General features: G+C 46.5%; 2 protein-coding genes and 2 pseudogenes across 2 annotated transcripts; 1 reads left to right on the plus strand and 3 right to left on the minus strand.

Annotated features, from left to right (window-relative positions):
• Positions 1-1,974: 1,974 nt before the first annotated feature.
• On the plus strand, positions 1,975-5,346 carry LOC127783839 (putative G-type lectin S-receptor-like serine/threonine-protein kinase At1g61610; annotated as a pseudogene).
• A 2,023-nt stretch (positions 5,347-7,369) lies between these two features.
• LOC127784602 (G-type lectin S-receptor-like serine/threonine-protein kinase RKS1) lies at positions 7,370-10,943 on the minus strand. The gene is made up of 7 exons (XM_052311939.1): positions 9,486-10,943; positions 9,184-9,285; positions 8,898-9,091; positions 8,601-8,811; positions 8,264-8,501; positions 8,034-8,181; positions 7,370-7,914 (listed from the first exon to the last, which is right to left on the minus strand). The coding sequence occupies exons 1-7, from the start codon at positions 10,816-10,818 to the stop codon at positions 7,615-7,617; spliced, it is 2,526 nt and encodes an 841-aa protein (XP_052167899.1). The 5' UTR covers positions 10,819-10,943; the 3' UTR covers positions 7,370-7,614.
• Positions 10,944-11,961: 1,018 nt separating this feature from the next.
• LOC127784606 (receptor-like serine/threonine-protein kinase SD1-8) lies at positions 11,962-17,423 on the minus strand (annotated as a pseudogene).
• Positions 17,424-18,437: 1,014 nt separating this feature from the next.
• Positions 18,438-21,625, minus strand: LOC127784608 (receptor-like serine/threonine-protein kinase SD1-8). Its single transcript, XM_052311945.1, has 7 exons — positions 20,330-21,625; positions 20,079-20,177; positions 19,835-20,004; positions 19,518-19,725; positions 19,207-19,444; positions 18,967-19,117; positions 18,438-18,865 (listed from the first exon to the last, which is right to left on the minus strand). Exons 1-7 carry the CDS (start codon positions 21,459-21,461, stop codon positions 18,557-18,559), a joined length of 2,307 nt encoding a protein of 768 aa, XP_052167905.1. The 5' UTR covers positions 21,462-21,625; the 3' UTR covers positions 18,438-18,556.
• Between the last annotated feature and the right edge of the window lie 318 nt (positions 21,626-21,943).

The raw sequence follows: 21,943 nt of genomic DNA on the forward strand, positions 1-21,943 counted from the left end.
GCATAAACCGCTTACAAAATCATCCAAAGAATCTATTTGCACCGGTTTTTGGAGATGGGGGAGGTGTTATAGCCGATTTTACGGTTGAAAGGTGTGATTCGACAAAAGGCAAGAGATGAGGGAGGCAAATAACTAGACTTATTCCTTCTTTGACAAATTGACATCATTACAGAGCACCACATTCAAGAACTACACTGGTGGAAATTTATCCAGATCATTTGCAGTGAATCTTTGTAAGCTAGTTTATTATGAGCTAAGCATTTCAAGTACGTGCAGGATTTTTTCTTGGGTATTGGCAGGATTTTTTCAAGTACGGTTGCTGCTTTCGATATCAGCAGGTTTACAGGACAAGAAAACTAGTGGCCGTTAGCTCATTGTTTATGATTTTATGATCGACTTGTTTGTGGTTATATGATTGATGTAATTTGAAATTTCACGCACTGTATGTGTGAATCCATGCATCTATGACCATGTTGTAAAAAGCTTGCTACGTCTCAGAATATATAACTTGATCCGGTAACACCTGTCAGCTTCCATAAATTATTATCCTATTTAATAATTAGTTGACAAAGTGGTTCTAGTTTGATCATCTGGTATACTCGGGTGATGGATTTAAATTACTCCGCATACACTGTTCCTACATTTACTGCTGAAATCCTAAATACTTATATAGTTCATCCCCATTAAGTGTAGTTAGAGCATCTGTAGTGTATCATGCATACATCGATACTAAAGGTGGGACCCATGTCAGATATAGCACCTCGTGAGAACTGATGCAGTGTATAAAGTTGGCAAAAGGTACTTATTGTGGGCCCCACATAGATTAAAATAAGATAAAGAAACCCATCATCTCTCTCCAGCATACAGGCCAAAGACACAATTTATCTGACACGTGGGCCCTGTCATATACTCTTTCTAGTAGAATCGGGTCCTATGACTAGTACCCAGCTCTTGCTTGAGACCGGCTAAAAACATATCACAGTGTGTAGATGCGGCTCTATCCTTTTCTCTCTCTTTTAGTGCCTCCTCTAAGTGCAACACTGCTAATGCTGCTCTTAATGCTATTTCTCTCTTCTCTCATTAAGCCGCATCAACCTAATTATTTTTAGCCTTTGAATGATAGATCTATGGTTCAAATTGTCTCTTCTTTCTTCTCTTATAACACCATGCAATCTCAATTGTTTTTAGGCTCAAAATTCATATGTATCAATTTATTTTAGTTTTAATAATCATGTTGCATTTTATTTGTACATATTATGCAACTTAATTTCCCGCAGCAATGTGGCAGGGTATTCATCTAGTACTAATAACGTGTCTTGGCATATATATATTTTCGTGAATACAAAAAAGGCTTTGCTTATCCGTAACGTGTTCTGAATTCGCGTTCGAGAAAAAAATAACGTGTTCTGAATTTTTAAACCATTGTGCTCCCCCGGTAATTCCTAATGAAATGCAAGCAGGCACCTTAAACAAAGAGAATATGGGTGACCCTAGCGGAATGGACGGCGTGCAACAATATTCACCCCAACCATTGGCGGCAGGTTTTCGTCGGTGTTAGAATGGTGGGATCAAACCACAAGTGTAAAAGAGGCACCCAAAAAGGCTTTACGATCCCTGACGCTCCTAGTCGCCTGGAGATCTGGAATGAAAGAAATCGTAGAACATTCCAGCATAAGGAGCTCCCACCGAGTGGTCTTCTGATAAAAATCAAGGACGAGGCCAAGATATGGGCCTTAGCAGGCGCGCATCATCTGAGAAATTGGCTTGTTCCTTAGTTGACTAGGGCCAAAGTTTCTGAGTTTTTTTCTTTCCCTTTACATTATACAGTTTTCTCCTTCTATACTCAATGAAATTGGCGGCTCGCCGATTCGTTAAAAAAAAAAAGCAGGCACCTTGGGCTTATCTACCCAGCCGTATCGAGGCTACCATTCACGGGAGAATTAGTTACTCATCACGAAGACGAAGATTGCTTCAATGAGTTGCATCTCCGTCGCAACTATCTTCCTCCTCTTGCCGGCTCTGTGCGCATGTGACGACCGGCTTGTCCCGGGCAAATCCCTGTCGCCGGCGGGCGCCACGCTCGTCTCCGACGGCGGCGCCTTCGCCATGGGCTTCTTCTCCCCCTCCAACTCCACCACGGACAAGCTCTACCTCGGCATATGGTACAACGACATCCCTGTGCGCACCGTGGTCTGGGTGGCCAACCGCGCGGCGCCGGCCACCCACTCCTCGTCGCCGTCGCTCGCCGTGGCCAACGACAGCAATCTGATCCTGTCCCATGCCGACGGCCGCGTCGTCTGGACCACGGGCTTCGTCTCCACCGCCGCAGGCTCGTCGTCCAACTCGACGGCGGTGCTCACGAACACCGGCAACCTCATCGTTCGCTCGCCGAACGGAACAATGCTGTGGCAGAGCTTCGACAACCCGACGGACACGTACCTTCCCGGCATGAAGCTGCGGAGCAACTACAAGACGAACTCCGGCCAGAGCCTCGTTTCTTGGAGCAGCCCGGAGGATCCGTCGCCGGGCAGCTTCTACACCGCCATCGACCGTGACAATTTCCTGCAGTACTTCATCTGGAACGGGTCGCGTCCAGAATGGCGCAGCACTGTGTGGACGGGTTACTCGATCTCAAGCCAGTATTTTCATGGAGAAGGGAACACCAGCGCGACGGTGTACGTAGCATATCTCGACACGGACGACGAGATCTCCATCGTCTTCACCGTCGCCGATGGCGTCGGCGCCGGGCCGACGCGTAAGGTGTTGAGCCACTCCGGAAGGCTGGAACTCCTCACCTGGAACACCGGCTCGTCGGAGTGGGTGTTGCTCGGAGCGTCGCCGGCATGCGAGTGCAGCCGGTACGGCTACTGCGGCCCGTCGGGTTACTGCGACTACACGGAGGATTCCCCGGCGTGCAAGTGCCTCGACGGCTTCGAGCCGGCGAGCGCGGAGGAGTGGAGCGGCGGCCGGTTCTCGCAGGGATGAAGGCGAAGGGAGGCGCCGCGCTGCGGCGCCGACGGTTTCGTGGCCCTGCCGGACATGCAGGCGCCCGACAAGTTCGTGCGCGCCAGGAACAAGTCCCTGGAGCAGTGCGCGGCGGCGTGCCGCGGCGACTGCTCCTGCTCGGCGTACGCTTACGCCACCTTGAACAGCAGCATGTCGACGGGCGACACGACGAGGTGCTTGCTGTGGTTCGGCGACCAGCTGATCGACGCGCGCAAGATAGGCCCCTCCTTGGATACGGCTGGTGCTAGTAGCCGTGAAACGTTGTATCTCCGTACTTCAGGCCCGTCATCAGTTACCATTTCGATATTCTTGTGTTCACCAAGCAGAGATGCATGAGTATGACAGAATGGATGTTCAGAGACAGTCGGGGGCTACCGCTACTTGACCAAAATTTTGCACTGTGTTTGTGCAGGTCAAAGGGCAAAGGCCAATCCAGTCAAAACTGTAGTTCCGATTGTAGCAAGTAGTATGATTCTCGCATGTATATTACTTGTATGGGTCTGCAAGTTCAAAGGTACCACTGACCTTTTCTATGCCCTGAAAGACTGTATTTATCCAAGGACATAGGCTCATGAACTCTTGATCAACAGGCAAGAATAGAGACGAGAAAAGGCAGAGGAAAAGAGCTTTTGATGGCTTGAATACAATCAACGGCCTTGGAGAAAACACTACTCATGATCTTGTATTCCCATTTGTGAAATTCGAAGATATTGTTGCTGCAACAAACAATTTTGCCAAAACATCTATGATTGGGCAAGGAGGTTTTGGCAAAGTTTACAAGGTTGGTTTCCTTTTATTTTACCAATCTCAGTTCTATTCCAAACCGTTAATATGAACAATATGTGACAAACTTTCCTTTTCTGAATTTGACAATCACAAAGGCGGTACTACAAGTACAAGGCAGTCACGAAGTTGCTATCAAAAGACTCAGCAGCGACTCGCAGCAGGGGATAGATCAGTTCAGAAATGAAGTGGTTCTAATTGCCAAACTACAGCACAGAAATTTAGTTCGGCTTCTTGGTTGCTGTGTTGAAGGAGATGAAAAACTGTTGATTTATGAATACTTGCCTAACAAAAGCTTAGATGTTGTCATGTACAGTACGTTATAGTGACATGTACTTGTAGTCTAAGAAACAATTCAACAATGCTAAACTATTTGGCTACATATGCATGACATGGATGATCTTTGCAGAGAGTGCAAGAAATGCAACGCTACACTGGCCAGAAAGGTTCAACATAATCAAAGGGGTCGCGAGGGGCCTTCGCTACCTCCATCATGATTCAAGACTGACGATAATACATAGGGATCTCAAAGCTAGTAATGTCTTGCTCGATGCAGAGATGAGACCCAAAATATCAGATTTTGGAATGGCAAGAATATTTGACGACAAGCAGAAAAATGCAAACACCAGACGAGTTGTAGGCACATAGTGAGTTGTTTTTTGAACCCATTACTAAAACTGACAAATGACAGCTCAATTGATATTCAACTTCATAACTTTTCAATATATAATGATCTCACTAGTGGCTACATGGTTCCTGAGTATGCAATGGAGGGAATTTTTTCTGTCAAGTCTGACGTCTACAGCTTTGGAGTTTTACTCTTGGAAGTTGTAAGTGGCGAGAAGATGAGATCCGTCGATCGCATTGTGGATTGTCCAAACCTAATTGTCTATGTAAGAACATACCTTGTCTCCTTTAAGTGCATAAGCCTATGAGTTCCAGGCATGGAAACTAAATGAACTATATTTTCTTTTATTTAGGCGTGGAACCTCTGGAAAGAAGGTAAAGCAGAAGATTTGGTAGACTCATCTATTGTGGAGAGCTGCTTACTTGATGAAGCTTTACTTTGCATTCAAATGGGGCTATTGTGCGTTCAAGAAAACCCTGATGATAGGCCATCCATGTCTTCTGTTGTGTTCAACTTGGAGAATGGATGCACGGCACTGCCGACGCCAAATCATCCTGCATATTTCGCAGAAAAAAGAGATGAACTTATGAACTCTACGAATACAATGACTCTTACCATTATAGAGGGACGGTAGTAAGAACTCCTCTTTTTCCTGTGCTATCAGTAAGAACTCCTCTTTTTCCTGTACTATCAGTATAACACTCATTCAAGTGATTGCTGTAAAAGAAGCTAATTGCATGATTATTTTCCTGGAAGTTGGAACATGATATGTTCATTGTACTAATTTTCTGGATGCGTTCTATGGAAAACCAAAACTCATGATATCCTATCAAAATAAATCAGGGACAGAGCTGTAAACAGAACAGAACAAAACAATTGAAGAACGGAGGCATTTCATCGAACAGATGGAAGGCATGGGCGCCAGCGACGGAGCAACCGGGCTTGCATCCTTCGACTTCGTATCCGATGCAGACCCAATTGAAAGCGACAAGAGCAAGTTCATCAGCCGATCAGGCCATCAGGGGCGGTGACACGGAGGAGCAGACGTTTGAATTAACCCAACGGTTTGGACATGAGCGTGCTGCGTGCACAGCGGCGTTGCGAGCTGCGACGAGATGGCAGCGCTCGCATCCATATCCACGCCCATGAAATCCACGACTACTAGCTTTGACAATAGACATGCCCATCGGCCCATGCGAGATGCGACCATGCCTCCTGGTGAAGAGGAGCAGGACACCAAGCGAAAGAATCACGGAAAGATGTTGCGGAGCATGAGCTGCGGAGGGATGGACACTTGGACAGCGGGATCCCTGGTCTCAAGGAGAACGCGGGGAAGCTGAAGGCAAGCATCCAGGACAGTGGCCCTCTCATACCGCTCGCCGGAGCTCGGTGCTCGCCAGCTTCCGCCGCTCATTGTACCGGGCACGGGCAGCTCGGTGGGGTTGAACCCGAGGAAGAAGACGGGTAGGCGGCGTCCAGAATTGTTGAACCTGTGGGCTGGACCCGATTCCGACGAGCGTGCTGCCAACAATATGGGCCGAAACGGGATTCGCATGTACGTGCCATTAGCCCATTACATGGACCGGTACATATAGGGCCCAATACCGGATTCTAGTATGTGCTTTGCGTTGGGCTATGCTGCACGGCCCGCACCTTTGCTCTGGCCCAATTCGGTCCGAGACTTTTGGTCGCCCCTCCCCCTGCCGCCGCCGCCGCCGCCGCCGCGCTCGTCCGCTGACGCCGGCGGCCGCCTCGGCGCCTCGCCGTCGCTGAAGCCTGAAGGCACCCCCTACGCCATATGTGATGCTCCACTGGAGCCTCTGCCAGCCCAGCCAGACTGCCAGCACCTCCTCATCGCTTCTCCTCCGCCAACGCCGACGTCAGCCTTGCCGGACGCCATGGTCGTCCTACAGGCGGAAAAGCCGCCACCTCTGTCCCTCACTGGAAAACCATGTTCGGAGATTCGTTTTCTTTCATCCATACGGCTACGACTTCCGCCCCCCGCCGCCGTCGTACCGGTTACCGGAGCGGGAGAGGGAGGTGAAGTCGCCGGCTAGCACCGCGCATTAAAGGGGATGGATTTCCATTTCTCCGTCCAATTACTCTTCCTTTTTCGAGTCATCACAAAGGCTGGGATGAATGCCTCCATGAACTGCATTGCGGTGAAATTGTTATGTGGTGATGAGCACTGAGCAGTTCCAGTACTGCTAGCTTTCGATCTCTGAAGGAATCTGCATTTCGAGAGGAAGTGCAGAGAGTGGATGGGGACGAGAGAGATATGTGCTGTCTATTTTTCTTCCTTCTCTTGTGGAGAATAGCTGCAAGGAATTGCTTATTATAAGTACCTCCCACAGACTGCTTCTGCACTGTCCTTGTAAGATTGGATATTTCTTGCTGCTGTTCAGTTCTCCTCCTGCCAGATGCTTAATATCATTTCTTTCAGCAGGAACAATTCAGGTTTTACATAATTTAATTACCACAATCAAAGGCCAGACTGCAAAAAACCTAAGAGGAAGGATTGCACATGAATATACCCAACAAGTTAAGCTATCTGGGTAAGGTTAGAAATATACATTAGTAAAAAAAAAAGGATAGAAATATACTGATATTCAGTGCTTTTGATTTATTTGATTGTTGCAGTTACTTTCTGGTGATTAAGTGATAAATTCGCTGCATTCAACTATTGTAAGGACTTCAACAGAAAATTACCGAGTTTGCAAGTGCACTTGATATATGAAACGTTCCAGGACCATCAGAAGTAATAAAAATATGTGGTACTAATATAAATACTTGAGAAAATATGTTTTTTTTTCAGTTTGACTTATACTCACAAATTTTAAACAAGAAAACCTGATACTTCAACTGGTCAGATTCTTTGCAGACTTTAGCAAGTCAAATAACACTCAGTCCATAGCAACAATACTAACTTTATCTGCATCTAATACTCAACATAATCCCTCTAGGGTATTAACTGCTGCCCATAGTCACTGATTGGAATATCTTAAAATATGTCTTTGATTGTAAGTCATCCTGAAAATGTAGAAGATGTCAGATACAGTCATAAGCACTTTCCTTTCAGAATTTCTTAATATAAGCACTCCAACCTCCCAAGCATTATTCTGGTAAAACAAGAGCCATCTACATTAGGTTTGAGTTGCTCTACCGTCCTGACACATCTACATTAAGTTTGAGTTGCTCTACCGTCCCTGAAGAACTGTCATAGTCATGGTGTTTCTAGAGCTACCGTCTGTCATTTTGTCCATTTCACTTGTTGTTTGTGCAAAATATGCAGGCTGATTTGGCATTGCCAGAAATGTTGTGCTTCCATTCTCCAAGATGGACACAACAGATGACATGAGCGGCCTGCTGTTCGGGTTGTCTTCTACACACAAGAGCCCGACGTGGATGCAAAGCTGGACTTCATCCAATGAACTGCTCTCCGCAATGGATGAATCTATCAGGTTTTTCGCCTTGCCTTCCTTCCATAGGCTCCATGCCTGAATTAAACAGTCAATTCAATATTTTTCATTTTAACATGGCTATAAAATCAAATTGCTATCTGAATTGTAATGTCAGAACTGCATAGCTTTGGCCTTTGGCAGTTTCAGTTACTTACATAGACTATAAGGCTTGGGAATTCCATGATATCGGTAGAGCTTATCCGGATACCACTTACAATCTCCAAGAGCAGTACTCCAAAACTATAGACGTCAGACTTGACAGAAAAGCTTCCCTCGGTAGAATATTCAGGAGCAATGTAGCCACTGTTATGATGGGAAAATTGTTAAATGCTAACCAAATCCATTCATATGAAAATTATGGTCAGGTTTTCAAAGGAATACTCACTATGTTCCCACAACTCTTTTGGTATTCGCCTTTTGCTGGTTTTCACCAAAAATTTTGGCCATACCAAAATCCGCTATTTTGGGTCTCATTTCAGCATCCAGCAAAATATTGCTTGCCTTGAGATCTCTATGTATTACAGTTAATCTTGAATCTTGGTGGAGATAAAGAAGTCCTCTAGCGACACCTTTGATTATCCCGAATCGTGTTGGCCAGTCTAGCAGTGATTTTCTCGCACCATCTGCAAATAACATCAACATCATCATAAAAATCATGTCTACCCTGTTTTCCTTTTCTTTTCAGTAAGGTTAGTTGTGAACTTGTGATCACCTGAACTTACCAAAAAGAATAGCATCTAGGCCTTTGTTAGCTAAGTATTCATATATCAACAACTTTTCAGATCCCTCAGTGCAACAGCCAAGAAGTCGAACCAAGTTCCTATGCTGTAATTTGGCAATCAAAATAGCCTCGTTTTTGAACTCCTCTATTCCTTGGTCAGAATCCTTGCTGAGCCTTTTGATTGCAACTTCTTGACCATTTTCTAATGTTACCTTCCAAATTATAAAAGAGTAAGTAAGAATTGAGTATAATTCAATTCAGAAAAAAAACTGCAAAAGGTTAATTCAGAATAAATTACCTTGTAAACCTTGCCAAATCCTCCACGTCCGATCAAACATGATTTGGAGAAGTTGTCTGTTGCAGCAACAATATCACTGAATCGTATGGATGGAAATTCAAGATCCTGAGTAGGATTTTCCTCAAGAAGTTCACTTGAAGTATTCCTACTTCCAGGAACCAACGTCTTCTGGCTTTCTCTTTTTCTTCTATTCTCTGTAAAGTTTAAGTTAAGGTCTTGTCTTCTCTCATGACTGATCAGAGCATATAATCTAAACATAAAAACAAGGATAGAAGTACTACTGTACCTCTGGACTTGCAGAAATATACAAAGAAAATGCAGGTGAGCACTAAAGCGCTGGCCAGTATTGGCACAGCAATTTTCACAACATTTCCCCTTCCCCTGCTACCTGCACCAAAACAGGGCAATGTACTATGAACAAATGCAATACGAAACTGGTTTGAATCTTTTTTGTCTCTTTGACAGTTTCCAGGTCATTTTTAACCAACAGCAAATGATACAACCTGCATATGCTTGTGAAATCTGGTTTCTAAATCTATCAATTTGATATGCAGTGGTAGTGCAAATCCAAATATTTTACTAGCTTACTTGTTGAACCTGCAGGAACACGGAGGTAGAGCGTCTCGCCGGCGCGGCCCCATGTCGTCTGGCCGATCATCACCATGTCGATGAGCTCCCCGGCCCACACCAAGCACCGGCCGATGTCCCCTCGGGCGCTGCTGCTGCTCAGGTCGGCGTGGGCGTACGCCTCGCACGAGCAGTTCGTGGCGCACCTCGCCGCGCACTCGTCGAACGTCATGTTCCCGACGAGCGTCGAGAACTTGTCCGGCACCTTCATCCGCGGCAGCGCCAAGAAACCATCCCCGCCACCGCACGGCGGCGCCTCCTTCCGCCGGCATCCCTCCGAGAACCTGCTGGCGCTCCACTCCCCGCCGCTCGCCGGCTCGAAGCCGTCGAGGCACTTGCACGCGGCGGCGGCGCCCGTCGTGATGTCGCAGTAGCCGTTCGGCCCGCAGTAGCCGTACGTGGTGCAGTGGTGCGTCGGGAACGAGCTGAAGGTGATCCACTCCGACGAGCTCTTGTCCCAGCCCAGGAGCTGGAATTCGCCGGAGCTGGTCATCACGTACCGCGTCGGCGAGGCGCCGTCGGAGACCCTGAGCTTCACGTAGATCTCATCGTCGTTGTCCACCACGTCGAGGTAGATGGTCGTGCCGGTGGCGGCGAGGTACTGGCCGGAGGTGAGGTAGCCCGTCCACACGGTGGTGCGCCAGTACGGCCTGGACCCGTTCCACATGACGAGCTGGAGCGACGTCTCCGGGTCCATGCCGTACGAGAAGCTCCCCGGCGAGGGGTCGCCGCCGGCGTCCTTCCAGGACACAAGGCGCGCGCCACGCCGCGTCCGTTTGTCCAGCTGGACCTTCATCTCAGGTATGACCGTGTCGGTCGGGTGGTCGAAGCTCTGCCACAGGATGGCGCCGTTCGACCGGATGACGAGGTTGCCATTGTTGAGGAGCTCGGCCACCGGCGGCGAGGTCGAGCGCCCCGCTGCGTCCGCGACGCCGGCGGTGACATTGGTCGACCAAAGAACGCGGCCGTCGGCGTCGGACAAGACGAGGTTGGAGTCGTTGGTCAGCGCAAGCCTCGGGGCGATGGACCTGCCGGCGGCGATCGCCGGAGCTTCCCGGTTGGCCACCCACACCACGGTGCGGTCGGTGATGTTGTACCATATGCCGATGTACTGCCTCTCCGGTGTGGAATTGGACGGCGAGAAGAAGCCAAGCACGAAGGCGCCGCCATCCGAAGCTCTTGTTTGTCCCAGCAACAATTGCTCGCCGAGCTCTATCTTGTCGCCGGCCGACGAACACAACCGCGGCAAGAGTAGGAGGAAGACGACGATGGTAGTAGAAGCTGTACTATCCATCAACCAAGATTTGTATTCTCTTCTGTACTCTACAGAATTACAGAATCAGAGGAGCAGCTTCGAAGTGCAGAATCAGATACATAAACTCTGAAACTTGCAGTCTGAATGAAATTTCATTGGGCGAGTTTTTTTTTTTTGTCAGCATCAAGAGTTTCAGACAACGTCTAAGTCTGACAGTTGGTACTACTACATGGTGACGTTGTGCCAAGTAGATTAACAGATGGATGGAAGAAATAGTCTCCTCTGTTACGCACAATGCAATCTTCAACAACAACTGAAGATTTTCTTCTTAGGAGGTGAACACGATGGTGCGACCAAGAACAAGAGGATCGGTAGGTAAATACTAGTACTATTTGGTGTGGAAGCGTGTTTTTTTTCCTGCATGTGCGTGTTGTTCATACTGCGCGTGAATGTCCGTCCAATGGTGTTCTCTTCTGTACAGTCCTAGTCAGAACAATGAAATCAAACCAGAGTTGCAGGTTGTGAATTTTTCAGGTATGTTTAAAATCTCTACTCGTTTTGCATTTGTCTTGGTTACCGAAACTTCAGAGCTTAAACCTGAAAGTCACCTTCCAGACTTGCTTCGATTCTGATGATTGATGAAATCGACTTTATTTTGGACAGGTGAAGAACGTCGGCTGAATTTTATTAGGATCAGGAGAGGGCTGCAGGAAAACGTGATCAACGACACTATTAGGCGGCTCAAACCAGCCTTAGACAAATTATATTGAGTTTATCCTATTGCAGACGTACTTCTGATGGTATTGTATTGATTACCGTCATCTTGACGACTCTAGATTTGACTTAGCTTCATATGAATGCATACCCTTCGTGTCAGTCAATGTTCTGTGTGTTCAACTGAGTGACATCCTACACTTGTACAAATGAGCTTTTATTTTTTTAATTATGATGTGTTATTTAGATTTTTTTTTTGTGATATAACGAGAAAGACCAAAGAAAGGGCTAGAAAAGAATAGCAACAAATTGAGTTCCAAACCACAAATCATGCATCAGCTGTCTGCTTTTTTCTTTGGACAGTGATTGTTACATCATCTAAAGTCAAAGAATTATCCTTAGCTACCTCCCCTCTATATCTGTTAGCGTAAAAGTATTCATTGAGTTCTAAATATTATTTCTCAATTGCTATATTTCAGAACTCCTTTGTGCAAAGTAAGCAGGGCCATTCGGGGTTGGAAGTGCAGTGCTACTCCCATTCTCCAGGGTGGACACAACGGATGACATAAGTGGCTTGTCATCTGGGTTTTCTTGAACACACAACAGTGCTACATGGATACATAGCAAAACTTCATGTAGTAAGCAATTATCCATAATTGATGAGTCTGCCAAATCCTTCGTCTTCCCTTCCTTCCACATGTTCCATGACTGAAACAATAAAAAAGTAATGTTTGGTTATAGAACTAAGAAAAAAAATCCAAAATTTTCTGGTTTTAATCTGCTAAATTTCAGAAAAGATATATACTCACATAAACTATGAGGTTTGGAAAGTCCATGATGTTACTAGTAGAGCTTCTCCTTATACCGGTTACAACTTTCAATAGTAACACACCAAAGCTATAGACTGTTAAGTGTAGTAGTATGTCAAGGGCATTAGAGTACTTTCCCCTCTCTTGTGTACATATATGCCATTTAGGGCCAAAATCAATACAAGGTTGAAATCCCTAATTTCTATCCCCTCTCTGAAATTAACATGGTATCTGAGCAAAAGATCCTAAAACCCTAGCCACCAAATCCGGTCATCGCAGGCGCGCCGGCGGCGCTCGCCGCCGGCGAGCCATCGTCTCATCCTCCCGTCATTAGTTGGCTGTCTTCGAGTTGTAGCAGTTTTGCTTTTTGTCTCTTCTCTTCGCATCAAAGCAGCAGCAACAATCGCCTCCTCCTGCTGCCGCCGGCCTAGCCACCGGCTACCTCGTCCATCCGTCGTCCTCCGCGACCGATCCCGTTGCAGATCTCGCGGCCGGTGGCGGTCGTCGTCGTCGTCGTCGTCCGTTGTCATATGTCGCATCAAGTCATCATGTTGTGGCTGCCGCTCGTTGCGTCCCCTTCCTCGTCGTCCCGTCCTCAAGCCTGTCAAGCAGCAGTCAGGAGCATCGTCCTTCCTCATCCCCACGCATCAGTGCGCGCTGCCAGCGGCAACCCCGTCCAAGCCGTCAGTCCTGTCGTCCCCGCCGCGGCTCGTCGTCAATCGCGAAGCCGTCCTCACCAGCTGTCGTGGTCGTCGTCCTCGCTCCAAGTCGCAGCGCTCGTCAACGGCATCTGTCACTGCCGCTCGTCGTGGCGTGCATCTCCTCACCAGCTCCACATCTGGCCCCCCGCATCTGCCTGTTGTGACCCCTTGCGCGGCGCCGGTCCTCTCCGCCAATCAGGCCTCGTCACCCGTTTGTAGCAGAGCAAGCAGCTGCCGCTGCCGGCAGATCCTTCATTCTTGGCTGTTGCCTGTAAACTGCACAAGTCCATATGCTGCACACAAGGTGCTCGACAAAATGCTTCAAAGAGTTGCTCCCACAGTAATGCTTTTGCCTTTCCAAATTTGTGCTTTACTGAAAGTATTCGTGGTCTCTCATTACCATCTCCTGAAGAAGCTGTCCATCTTCATCAGCTACTGCTCTCTGCTACCAAATTGGATAGAATTAATCAGTTAATCTGAAATTCCTTGGCAGCCACAATTATGTCTTTTGCTAGCATATCAATGTCCTCTACAAATTGATTTCCTTTGTTTCCTATGATCCTATCTAGTTTATCCATGAAAGTCTTGCTGCATATCTATTAGTATCGGTGTCATTTACTAGTTGCCATTCAGTCCATCCAAGTCCATTGCATATTCTTCAATCCGTCGAAGCCATGCCAATTTATCTCCAGCTTCATATCAGCTCTCCGTCGGAGTTGGTCTATCACTTCACCAGCTCCACATTGGAGCTGGTCTGTCATATCACCAGCTCCCCATCGGAGTTGACATCATCATCAATCAATGAAGGACCGAAGAACAATTTGTGAAGGTCCTTCATCATCACCATCATCGTCGTCATCAGATCTATGAAGGTCCGAAGAACAGTTTGTGAAGGGCTTTCCATCATTGTCAACATCTCTGAATCAATGAAGAGCCGAAGAACGAGTCGTGAAGGCTTCAAGGTACCGAGGGCCGAAGAACAGTTTGTGAAGGCTCCGAGGTCCACTTCATTGAAGAGGAGATGGATCTTTTTCTTCTTCATCGTCATCATCCAAGAATTGGCACACTTTGACGACATCATCAAGACTTTGGAGATAGGCTAATATTTAGTTTGTGTCCTAGTGTTTAGTTTACCCTTCAAATGCAATGTTATTGCATACACATTGCATTTGAGTGGGGGTGTTAAGTGTAGTAGTATGTCAAGGGTATTAGAGTACTTTCCCCTCTCTTGTGTTCCCCTCTCTTGTGTACATATATGCCATTTAGGGCCAAAATCAATACAAGGTTGAAATCCCTAATTTCTATCCCCTCTCTGAAATTAACATAGACATCGGATTTAGTAGAGAAGATACCTTCCATTGCATACTCAGGAGCCATATAACCACTGTTACCATTTCAATTGCAAGAGTTACTAAACAAGATTTAAATTAATCATGCTTACTTTGAGAAATTAATTCAAATGTCAACTCACTATGTTCCAACAACACGTCGGGTATTTGCATTTTTTTGATTATCACCAAAGATCCTTGCCATACCAAAGTCTGCTATCTTAGGTTTTATCTCTGCATCTAGTAGAACATTGCCAGCTTTAAGATCTCTGTGAATTATGATTAATCTTGAGTCTTGATGTAGATAAAGAAGTCCTCTTGCTACTCCCTTTATTATATTAAACGTGTTCTCCGGTCTAGTTTCAATTTCCTTGAAACATCTATAGAAAGAAGCAAATGTAAGCAATCTATTGTCAAGTCAATTTAGTAGCTTATGCTTGATATGTCACCAGGGCATACCAAAAAGGGTAGCATCTAAGCTTTTGTTAGGTAAATACTCATAAATTAGCAGCTTTTCATCTCTCTCAACAGAACAACTAAGAAGGCGAACCAAATTTCTGTGCTGCAATTTTGCGATAAGAATGACTTCATTCCTGAATTCCTCTGTCCCTTGTCGAGAATCCTTACTTAACCTCTTAACAACAACTTCCTGACCACCTAGCATTGCCTTAAAAAGGTTGAGAAGAAATTTGAGCATGTGTCATAGAAAATGAATTAGTGAACAAACTATAATAAATAAGATGATGTTTTACTAGGTAGGGAACGAATTACCATGTAAACTTTGCCAAAACCTCCTTGCCCAATTTATTTGCTTATGAGAAATTGTGGGTTGCTAGAGCAATATCCTCAAATCTTACAAATGGAAGTTCAAGATCTTGGACAGGGTTCCCTTGCCCAATCTCTTCAGATGTATTCGCACCATCGAAAATTAGCTTCCTGTGCTTTTCCCGGTTTCTTTTCTTGCCTGCTCAGAAAATCAAAAGTATCCAACGTTAATTTTCTGATGGCTGTACCATGGGGCTTCTAAGAAAAGAAAAGAATACTGAATATACCTTTAATTTTTAACCATTCAAAGGACATGCATAGGACAATAATAATGCTGCTTAACACTGGCAGAACAACCTTGAGTACGGCATTGATCTTCATCCTCCGACCTGTACAACAGTACAAAACGCTGCAAACTTTTACGATCCAACTAGCAAATGTATTTTTCAAGAAAGAAAGGAAGTATGTAGTAAATTGTAACATAGCGATCCTTGGCACAGTTTCTATTGTAAATTTTGGTTCCTAAGCTAATAAAAAATAAACTAAAAAGGTGGTACTAAAAGGTACGAAGTAGTGGAGTACTAAAGCATATAATCGGAAAACTCTATTCATCCCTTAAAGGGATATCCCCTCGTTTTTGCATTTTACTTAAAAAGTCATCAAAAAATTATTATGATGGAGCAATATGTGATGTCACATTACAAACATGTATATTCAAATTCAACTTATACAAGTAGAAAAAATATAATAAATTTGATTATGAAAAGAACGTGTAATTCACAGTCAAATTTGTTATTTTTTGAATTGTATAAGTCGAATTTTAATTTGCATATTTGTGAAACGATATATCATATATTGATTTATCTTAACATTTTTTTTTACAAATTTTTTGATAACTTTTTGAATGTCATGCATAAAACAAGAAGATGTCCTCTTAAGGGACAAGAATCCACTTCCCATATAATCACTGAAATTGTAACCACCTTTTTTTCTTGCGAGGAAAATTGTAATCATGCATTTACCCGCGTCAAGGCTGGCAAGCCTAAGGTGGATCGTGTCACTTTCAGGCCATTCGCCTATCTTCTCTGTGTCAATCAGCTCGCCTGACCACACCAAGCACCTCGTCACGTCGCCCTCTGATATGCTGCTACTCAGGTTGGCGTAGGCGTACGCCACGCAGGAGCAGTTGTTGCTGCACTCGGCGGCGCACGCGTCGAGCGTCCTGTTCGGGACGTGCACGAACTTGTCCGGCGACTTCATCCCCGGCACGGCCAAGAAACGGTCGCTGCACTGCACCGCCTCCGTCCGCCGGCAACCACGCGAGAACCGGCCGCTGTTCCACTCCTCCGCGCTCGCCGGCTCGAACCCTGCGAGGCACTTGCACGTCGGGACGGCAGGCGCCCTCGCCGTGTTGTCGCAGTAGCCGTTCGGACCGCAGTAATTGTAGTAGTTGCAGTCCCATCTAGGCCACTCCGCGACTGCCCACGCCGACGAGCTGATGTTCCAGCGCTGGAACTGGTACTTGCCGGCGTAGGTAATCACATACCTGGTGTACGGCGAGCCCTCGGAGACACTGAACGTTATGTATCTCTTCTCGTCGTTGTTGACGACGGAGAAGTAGAAGATGTCGCGCTGGAGTTCGCCTGGTACTGGCTCGACACCATGTAGCCCGTCCATGGCCCGTCCCTCGAAATGAGGCGTGTCCCGTTCCGGACGAACACCTGGAGGAACGTGTCCGGGTCGCCGGCGACGGAGAAGCTTCCCTGCGACGGGTCATCGGGGCCCCTCCACGACACCAAGCGATCGGAGACACGCGTCTTGGACGTCATCCCAAGCTTCATCCCAGGGAGGAACGAGTCGGTCGGGTGCTCGAAGCTCTGCCACAGGGTGGTGCCGTTCGGTGACCGGATGACGAGGTTGCCGTCGTTCTTGAGCACAGCGGTGCAGCCGGAGCCCGCTGCATCGTCGGTGATGTTGCTCGTCCAGCGAACGCGGCCGTCGGCGTCGGACAAGACGAGGTTGGAGGAGTTGGTCAGCGACAGCGTCGGCAAAGACGAACTACTGTTTGTGACCGGAGTTCCTCGGTCGGCGACCCACACCACCGTGCGCCCGGGAATGTCATTGTACCATATGCCGAGGTACATCTTCTCCGGAGTTGAGTTGGAGGGGGAAAAGAAGCCCAAGGCGAAGGCGCCGCCGTCGGAGACGACGGTGGCGCCAGGGGAGAGCGGCTTGCCGGTGACAAGTCGGTCGTCGGATGCACATGGCAGCGGCAGGAGGAGGAGAACACTGGTGATGCAGGCTAAAGCCGCAGCTGACCGATCCATCAAAACTTTCTTCAGCAGAATTCTAAAAATAATATGCGCTAGCTAGTGATCGACTGATCGCATGGTAGCCTGCTGATCAGAGATACTCTAATGAAGCTTCCAGCCTTCTACTACTCCGTACCTGGCAAAGAAGTTGACATGAGCCTCCTTGATCTGCAAGCAATGTGGACTAGAGTAGTGTTTTTTGAACGAACCTGCACGTCGATTTCATTGGATTAGAGTAGTGTTTTTTGAACGAACCAGCACGTCAATTTCATTGGATTAGAGTAGTTTTTGTGTTTTGACAAGACGATGATTTCTCTAGGAAACTAGCTGCAAAAACGGAAAAAACAAACTGGGAAGCCCATTGGAAGTAGTCAAGTAGCTTAAATCCGCCTTAAACCGAGTGTCCGAGACTATCTTTGGGTTGACGTACATTTCATTTCAGCTTCCCAAGTCATTAGTGCGCAGCGCAGGGTTGAAATTTCAGCTCCCCCAAAGTTATGAGTTTGCTGTTGTTAAATGACACTCTCATTCCTAGAAAATGTATGTGCAGATCTGCCTAGATACCCGCCTTTGATAATTATATGTTCGTTATGCAGTGCTTGTTTTCTGAAGGGGTTAGTCTGAACTCTGATTCAGTCGTCAGCAAAAACTACGTTTTTAGTTTTCTGTTACAAGTAGGAAACTGCGGAAATTGTTTTTGCCTTGCCCAGAATAATGAAGCAGCAGAGGCAGCAACAACAATAACAAAAGTTTGAGTTTTGTTGTACCATATGCCGAGGTAAATCTTATTAATTATTACCAACTGATCTACTTTATTGGATAGCACTATCTGCAAGATGGCTAGTCTTTGTTTTTTTATTTTCTCTTGTAATTATGTGTAGACTGTGCATCGCTCTGCTCCTTTAATATAAAATCCAGCGAAATGCTTGGTTGTTAAAAAAACACTTGCCAACAAAGAAACGAAAATGTATCTCTAATATGTTGTTTAGATTTATTTAGATTTTTTGCGATATTACAGATAACCTGATTGACCAAAAAAGGACTAGCAAAAAATACCAACAAATTGACTTCCAAACCACAAATCATGCATCAGCTGGCTGCATTATTCTATGGACAGTGACTGCTACATCTAAACTCAAAGAACTATCTTACCTTCCCTCTATGTTTGTTAGCGTAAAAGTATTCATTGAGTTCTGAGTATTATCTTTCATTTGCTCTATCTCAGAACTCCTTTGTGCAAAGTGCCCAGGGCAACTTGGGGCTGGGAGCAGTGCAACACTACTCCCATTCTCCAGGGTGAACACAATAGATGACATAAGTGGCCTATCATCTGGGCTTTCTTGAACACATAACAATGCTACATGGATGCAGAGCAAAACTTCATGTAGTAAGCAACTATCCATAATTGATGAGTCTACCAAATCCTTGCTTTTCCCTTCCTTCCACATGTTCCATGACTGAAACAATCAAAAACATCATTTGGGTTGTGGAACTCAAATTTTTCACAATCATCTGTTTAATCTAAACCAAAATTTCAGAAAAGGCAATATATACTCACATAAACTATGAGGTTTGGAAAGTTCATGATGTTGCTAGTGGAGCTTCTCCTTATACCGGTCACAATTTCCAACAGTAACACACCAAAGCTGTAGACATCTGATTTAGTAGAGAAGATACCTTCCATTGCATACTCAGGAGCCATGTAGCCACTGTTTGAACATTTCACTTGCAAGGGTTACTGGAGAGGATTATAACCGAATCAAACTTAATTTAGCAATTAATTCAAATGACTACTCACTATGTTCCAACAACACGCTGGGTATTTGCATCCTGTTGATTATCACCAAAGATCCTTGCCATGCCAAAATCTGCTATCTTGGGTTTCATTTCAGCATCTAGCAAAACATTGCCAGCTTTAAGATCTCTGTGAATTATGGTCAATCTAGAGTCTTGGTGCAGATAAAGAAGTCCCCTTGCCACCCCTTTGATTATATTAAACCGTGTTGTCCAATCTAGTTTCATTTTTCTTGAACCATCTATAGACAAAATAGCAAAATGTAATCAATCAATTGTTGAGTTGCTTATGCGTGTTGAATCATAGGGACATACCAAAAAGGGTAGCATCTAAGCCTTTGTTAGGCAAGTACTCATATATTAGCAGCTTTTCATCTCCCTCAACACAACAGCCAAGAAGGCGAACCAAATTTCTGTGTTGCAATTTCGCGATAAGAATAACTTCATTCCTGAATTCCTTTGTCCCTTGTCGAGAATCCTTACTTAACCGCTTAATAGCAACTTCTTGACCACCTAGCATTGCCTTAAAAAAATGAGAAGAAATTTATGTTTGAGCATGTATCACACAAAATGAATTACTGAATAAACCAGAATAAACGAGAGGAAGTTTTACCACCGATTGAATTAATTACCATGTAAACTTTTCCGAAACCTCCTTGCCCAATCTTATTTATTTCTGAGAAATTGTTGGTTGCTAGAGCAATGTCCTCAAATCTTACAAATGGGAGTTCAAAATCTTGGACAGTGCTTCCTTCGCCATCAAAAATTAGCTTTATGTGCTTTTCCTGGTTTGTTTTCTTGCCTGCTCACAAATTCAATGTTTAATTATCTCGTGAGTATACCATAGGCTTCTATGAAAAAAAACACTAAACATACCTTTGATTTTCAACCATGCAAAGAAAATGCATAGGACAATCAGAATACTTCCTAACACTGGCAGCACAATCTTGATTGCATTACTCTTTTTCCTTCCACCTATGGAACAGTACAACAAAACGCAGTGCAAAGTTTTGATCCAAGTACTAAATGTAATATTCTTTTGTTTTTCAAAAAGAGTAGTAAATTGTAAGCAGTAAATTGATGCATGGTTAGAAAAGATAAACAATTAAAATTTGAATGGTGTTTACCGGCCACGTCAAGGTCAAGACCGGCAAGCCTGAGGTAGATCGTGTCGCTGCTTAGCCCTTCACCTTCCTTCTCTGTATCAACCAGCTCGCCTGACCACACCAAGCACCTCGTCATGTCGCCCTTGGACCCGCTGCTGCTCAGGTTGGCGTACGCGTACGCCACGCAGGAGCAGTTGCTGCTGCACTCGGCGGCGCACGCGTCGAGCGTCCTGTTCGGGACGAGCACGAACTTGTCCGGCGACTTCATCCCCGGCACGCCCAAGAAACGATCGCCGCACTGCACCGCCTCCGTCCGCCGGCAACCACGTGAGAACCGGCCGCTGCTCCACTCCTCCGCGCTCGCCGGCTCGAAGCCGGCGAGGCACTTGCACGTCGGGACGGCGGGCGCCCTCGCCGTGTTGTCGCAGTAGCCGAACGGGCCGCAGTAGCCGTAGCGGTTGCAGTCCCAGGTCGGCCACTCGCCGAGCACCGCCCACGCCGACGAGCTGTTGTCCCAGCTCTGGAGCTGGTACTTGCCGGCGTAGGTCAGCACGTACCTGGTGTGCGGCGAGCCGTCGGAGACGGTGAACGTCATGTATATCTCGTCGTCGTTGTCGACGATGGCGAAGTAGATGATGTCGCTGGTGTTCGCCTGGAACTGGCTCGACACCATGTCGCCCGTCCATGGCCCGTCCCTCGAAACCGGGCGCGTCCCGTTCCAGATGAACACCTGGAGGAACGTGCCCGGGTCGCCGCCGAACGAGAAGCTCCCCGGCGACGGGTCGTCGGGGCCCTTCCACGACACCAGGCGCTCGCCGGCGCGCGTCCTGTACATGGCCCGCATCTTCATGCCGGGGAGGAACGAGTCGGTCGGGTGCTCGAAGCTCTGCCACAGGGTGGTGCCGTTCGGTGACCGGACGACGAAGTTGCCGGTGTTCAGGAGCACCGCCGTGGAGCCAGCGCCCGCCGCATCGTCGGTGATGTTGGTCGACCAGCGAAAGCCGCCATCGGCGTCGGACAAGACGAGGTTGGAGGAGTTGGTCAGCGACAGCGTCGGCGCAGACGAACTGCTGTTTGTGACCGGAGTTTCTCGGTCGGCGACCCACACCACCGTGCGCCGGGGGATGTCGTTGTACCATATGCCGAGGTACATCTTCTCCGGAGTTGAATTCGAGGGGGAGAAGAAGCCCAAGACGAAGGCGCCGCCGTCGGAGACGACGGTGGCGCCAGTGGAGAGCGGCTTGCCGGGGACAAGCCGATCGTCCGATGCACATGGCGGCGCCAGGAGAATGAGGACACTGGTGATGCAAGCTAAAGCAGCTGACCGATCCATCAAAACCTTTTTCCTTGAAATTCAGATGTGAGCCAAATTCAGAAATATATGCTCATAATCGCATACTAGTTGCTTGATCAGAGATACTAATCATAATCAAACTTCTACGTTGATCAGAGATACTGATGAAGCTTCTACGTTGATCAGAGATAGTACCAATGAAGCTTCTTCCTGGCCAAGAATTTGCTTTGGGAATAGATTAGTGAATCTGTTTCGGTAAGATGAAGATTTCTATTGGAAATTAAACTGCAGGAAATCACTGTACGTCACGCTGCAACGGAGAAGGAAGAGATATATGATGT

This window comes from Oryza glaberrima, chromosome 9 (assembly GCF_000147395.1).
Source record: "Oryza glaberrima chromosome 9, OglaRS2, whole genome shotgun sequence".
Taxonomy (NCBI): Eukaryota; Viridiplantae; Streptophyta; class Magnoliopsida; order Poales; family Poaceae; genus Oryza; species Oryza glaberrima.

What these genes read in the sequence shown, in the direction of transcription:
- LOC127784608 (XM_052311945.1), bottom strand. Translation starts at nt 21,461, where the DNA reads ATGTACCTCGGCATATGGTACAACGACATCCCCCGGCGCACGGTGGTG. An exon ending in TGCATGGTTGAAAATCAAAG is followed by an intron (nt 20,005 to 20,078) that starts GTATGTTTAGTG and finishes ATTTGTGAGCAG; the next exon opens with GCAAGAAAACAAACCAGGAA. An exon ending in TTCCAAACCTCATAGTTTAT is followed by an intron (nt 18,866 to 18,966) that starts GTGAGTATATAT and finishes TGATTGTTTCAG; the next exon opens with TCATGGAACATGTGGAAGGA.
- LOC127784602 (XM_052311939.1), bottom strand. Translation starts at nt 10,818, where the DNA reads ATGGATAGTACAGCTTCTACTACCATCGTCGTCTTCCTCCTACTCTTG. An exon ending in GATTTGGCAAGGTTTACAAG is followed by an intron (nt 8,812 to 8,897) that starts GTAATTTATTCT and finishes ATAATTTGGAAG; the next exon opens with GTAACATTAGAAAATGGTCA. An exon ending in AAAAGAGTTGTGGGAACATA is followed by an intron (nt 8,182 to 8,263) that starts GTGAGTATTCCT and finishes CCATCATAACAG; the next exon opens with TGGCTACATTGCTCCTGAAT.